Genomic DNA, 4620 nt, shown 5'->3' with positions numbered 1-4620 from the left:
CAATGACAACAAGAACTTAATTGAGTAGATAGATGTATATGTATGTAGCATAACCCTAATGATTTAAAAGACATAGTTATGTGAAGAAAAAAAGCATGTAGAATTGAGGAAACTTGAAAAAAAAAATGTTTGAAAAGAAGACGCGGAAACTTGGTGGTGTCACTTGTGGATCGTTAATGGAACCCGCAAGCATGACTCGAGTTGCCAACTCAGCAAACGAAAACTAATATCAGCGTTGATTCTACGCACCGCCCCCCCAATTTTTCCAAATTTCATCTTTACGTAATTGGAATTTGGAATTCAATCTTATTTTTGATTTTAGACTTTTAGTCTCTATCAATACCCCTCATCCGCTCATCTTTATTCTCATTTTGTGGTTTACCTTCTCAATCCACACAACAAATACACACTTCATTTCTTCATTTTTCATCTGGGGTTTGGTTCGTTTTCAAGATCACTCATGTCGTTCAGATTCAGAGGAGGGGTATGCACAAATTCTCTTGCTTTAGTTCTTGTTTTTGTTAATCAATAATGGAATCAACTTCGGAAGCTAGGGTTTTCTTTTCTGTCTTTGAATTCTTGGAATTATAGGTTTCTTTTTTCGCTGTTCCCGTGCTTGAGATCTGTAGACGATCGATTACAGTTAATCAGTAGCAATTACAGCTTTATTCTGTTCTAAATTACTACCTAATTTTGCTACTTTCTGTAAGATTGAAGAACTTGGTTATGTTCGTAAAGGGGATCCTGTGTAAAGTTGTTTAAAGTGCTTGTTTGGTGTTTATTTGGAACTATTGATTTCTATTTTAGTTATGATTTCTAGAACGATTGATCCTACGAAATCTTACACAAAAAAAAATATTTGATTCATAGGCAAATGCTTCATCTGGAATGGGAGTTGCTGATCACTGTAAAGGCACCTTCTTGGAACTGCAAAGAAAGAAGGCTCACCGTTATGTGATCTTCAAGATTGATGACAAGAAAAACGAAGTTGTTGTTGAGAAAACTGGAAGTCCTGCTGAAAGCTATGACGATTTTACATTAGCTTTGCCTGAGAATGATTGCAGATACGCGATTTATGACTATGACTTTGTCACCTCTGAGAACTGTCAAAAGAGCAAGATTTTCTTCATCGCTTGGTTAGCTTTCTATCTCTTTTGATCTATTCGTTTCTAGCATACTTGATTATCTTTTTGTGTACTTAAATGGATATTATGGTGTTTGATTTGACTTTTTTCAGGTCACCTGCATCCTCTAGGATTCGAGCCAAGATGTTGTATGCAACATCAAAAGACAGGTTGAGACACGAGTTGGATGGTGTTCATTATGAGATTCAAGCAACCGACCCTACAGAAATGGAGCTTGATGTGCTCAAGGAACGCGTATACTGATTGGTTAGCTTTCTTCAACTTGTGTTTCAAATAAATGGCACCTGCCCTACAACAACACAAAATCAACCAATCTTGTACCCGTCCTCCCATTATTTCTACTTTATGCAAATTGTCATGTATCTAGTTACGTATGTAGTTGATCATCTTCTTGATACTATTATATTGTTATATGCAAATATAAACCAATCTATGACACACCCCTGTATGGGTGAACTCTCAATGGACAAAAGGTGTCTATTCATATCGTTCTTCAAAGATGATATTCTTTAAAGAAAACACGAGACTTTATGAAGAGCAGAAGTACAATTTAAACATAAAACAAATAGACATAATCATTAAGGCATGATACATGAAACAACTTTAGGTTGCTGCCACCTTGGATACATCTTCTGGCTTTACCGCATCATAATCATCCTCATTTTCACCCGACATCTCCTCAAGTGATTTCCCTTTAGCTTCGGGGACCAAAAGTGTAAAAAGAACACCCAAAAAGTTAACAACACCCAACACAATAAGCGCGTTCTTAACACCAATACCCGGAGAATACCCGACATCGGGTTTCTTTTTATCTTGAGCCAAATATAAAAACCCGAAAGCACCAACAATCGCCCCGAGCTTTCCTGATGCGGCCGATATCCCATGACAAGTTGACCGCAACCGGGCCGGGAAAATCTCGGCAGGCACGATAAACGTGGTGGCATTCGGGCCAAAATTGGCGAAAAAGAAAGTCAAAGAGTACATCACCACAAACCCGATTCGGTTTTCGTGTTCTTTCCAATGATTGTAAGGGATTGCTAATGCGAACATAAAGATTGTCATCATTGTAAACCCCATGAGTTGGATTTTGAACCGACCCATTCGGTCAATGAAGGCAACTGTAAACCAATACCCGGGAACCGTACTACAAAGCGCGATTATCGTTTGGGCTCTCGCGATTCTAAAAACCTCTTCAATCGCGCTCATGGTCTTCGCCGGTGGAATCCATCCAATCGCGCTAAAAACGTCTTTTTGGAAGAGATTTTGACTGTAAAACGCGATGTCGAGTAAGAACCATGTGGTGGTGGTCCCAAGGAGGTGGAGCCCGTGGCGGCGGAGAAATTGTTTTGTAAACAAACCGAACGAATTCGAATCTTTTTCGCTTATTTCTTCAACTTTTTTTTGTTCGGCTTCGATATCGACTTGCATAACACGTGCCATGTCTGCTGCCGCCTTTCCCGCGTTCTTGGCAACTAAAGCAGTGTACCGGGCCGTTTCCGGCATCTTCATTCGCCAGTAATACGTCATTCCGGCCGGAATCGCGCCAAACATCAAGATGATTCGCCATATGTAATCGGCTTGGTGAGGAGTGGAACGGAATTCGTCGGTCACATATGGCGGAACGTTGTACTTAGCTTTAAACGATGACGACACGATAATTGCGAAAATGCCACCGACTAAAATCCCGAAACCTTGCATAGCGAATACCGCAGCGATAAAAGCTCCTCGGGTTTTTTTATTCGCGTATTCCGACATTATAGTGGCGGAAAGCGGGTAGTCGCCTCCGATTCCAAACCCTAGCCAGAATCGAAAGAAACAAAGGGTAATCATGACTGCTTTCGGGTCATTGCTAAACGAAAGGCCGGAAGCTATGGAGCAAATCACCATGATCAAAAGTGTCATTCCGTACACTTTTTTTCTTCCCATTTTGTCCCCGAGCCACCCGAAAAAGAGTTGACCGGTTAGGGTTCCACAAAACGCGACACTGTTGACTGCCGCCGCCACTTGGGGCGGCAGTGTGCCGGGATTTGGGTGGCCCTCAACATGGTAGTAAATCCGGCCGAGTAATTTTGTGACAAGTGAGATGCAAAAGAGATCATATGCATCTGTGAAGAAACCCATTCCGGCGATTATGATTGCTGTGAAATGGTACCATTGTGTTTTTGCAAGATCAAGTGCGTGAAGCACTTGAAGTTGATCACCAGCCATTGCTAACTTTACATGAAATGATTAATCAGGAAAAAAAAACTGTTGTGTATTAATAATATACACAAATGTGTTCTTGATGGACGTTAGAAACAAGAAATACAGAATATACCTTTGACAGCAATACAATTTTGGGACTAAAATACAATTTTGGTGATGGGAAATCATCAAATTGTTTGACGATTTTGAGATTATTGTATATTTTAAGACAGCAAATTTCTTGTCTGATTTCTTAGCTATTTGGACTTTTTTGTGTGTCAAAATTAATGAGTTGAGGTGTTTGCCGAAGGCATATTTCAAGAACAGATTAGCCATAGAGATATATGATTTTGATGTTAACAAAGTCGAACAAAATTATGGAACATATTTTCTGATTATTAAAGCACACACTGTATTCTGGCTCTAGTTTTAGATTTTATTCTGAATTCGAGTTTTCATATTTATTGAAAATGTTAAAAGTGTTTGGCGAACTTTTTGTATTCGTAGATAGTAAAAATGCTAGCTCAAGTCGAGTTCTTTTTGGGCTGAATCATCTGAATCAGCCTTTGTTTCGTGTTGGTTGAAAGTGGTTTTTTAACTTGTGTAATTTGTTATTTAAATTTTGTATACCATGGGTTGTACCACTATGCGATGCTGCAGAAATTTTATGTATGTACAGAAATGAGTAATAATTTATAAAAATCAATTAGACAGGGTTCTAAATGGCGCAAGACGGGAAATTGCAGCAATGTTAATTCTTAAGGTTTTACAAACCATGATAAATCCATATGTTTTAAGACCGTGATTTATGACTTGTGTGTGCGCGCACGTGTGCGTTTTAAACAAACATTACCACCACCATCACTGCTCCACATATTGTTGTATATACTCATCGAGCCTCTGTCTCTTAAAGGAGTGTTGATATATCACACAACGATACAAGACCCTATCTTCCTTATCTCTGTGATGACTTACCTGAAGAGTAAACTAAAGTATATTGTATAAACTACAAAAAACTAAACAACTTGAATGTACACCAAAAAAAAAAAGAATGTATATAATTATAGATTTATATTAAATGTCAAGTTTATAAAAGTGTTGTATCAATGCTAACAACCCATTGGTTTTGCTCATTGTCCTACTCCATAATTATTATATATAACAAGAACTCACTGGTTTTATGTCCGATATTAACTTAACCGATCTAACAAGAACACAATGGTTTCAAGCATGATAGCATGCGTCTTGTCTCGCAGATTTAGAAAAGTTTATATATATATATATATATATA

General features: G+C 38.3%; 1 protein-coding gene and 1 pseudogene across 1 annotated transcript; one reads left to right on the top strand and one right to left on the bottom strand.

Moving 5' to 3' along the window:
• The first annotated feature begins 303 nt into the window (after nt 1–303).
• LOC145073127 (actin-depolymerizing factor-like) lies at nt 304–1629 on the top strand. Its single transcript, XM_079019686.1, has 3 exons — nt 304–484; nt 871–1136; nt 1238–1629. The coding sequence occupies exons 1-3, from the start codon at nt 461–463 to the stop codon at nt 1386–1388; spliced, it is 441 nt and encodes a 146-aa protein (XP_078875812.1). The 5' UTR covers nt 304–460; the 3' UTR covers nt 1389–1629.
• A 59-nt stretch (nt 1630–1688) lies between these two features.
• On the bottom strand, nt 1689–3463 carry LOC145073126 (inorganic phosphate transporter 1-4 pseudogene; annotated as a pseudogene).
• Between the last annotated feature and the right edge of the window lie 1157 nt (nt 3464–4620).

The sequence above is a fragment of the Lactuca serriola genome, chromosome 9 (genome assembly GCF_051521515.1).
Source record: "Lactuca serriola cultivar US96UC23 chromosome 9, Lser_US96UC23_V15, whole genome shotgun sequence".
Taxonomy (NCBI): domain Eukaryota; kingdom Viridiplantae; phylum Streptophyta; class Magnoliopsida; order Asterales; family Asteraceae; genus Lactuca; species Lactuca serriola.
Note: the sequence above shows the minus strand (reverse complement) of the source record. Positions and strands in the feature narration are given on the sequence as shown.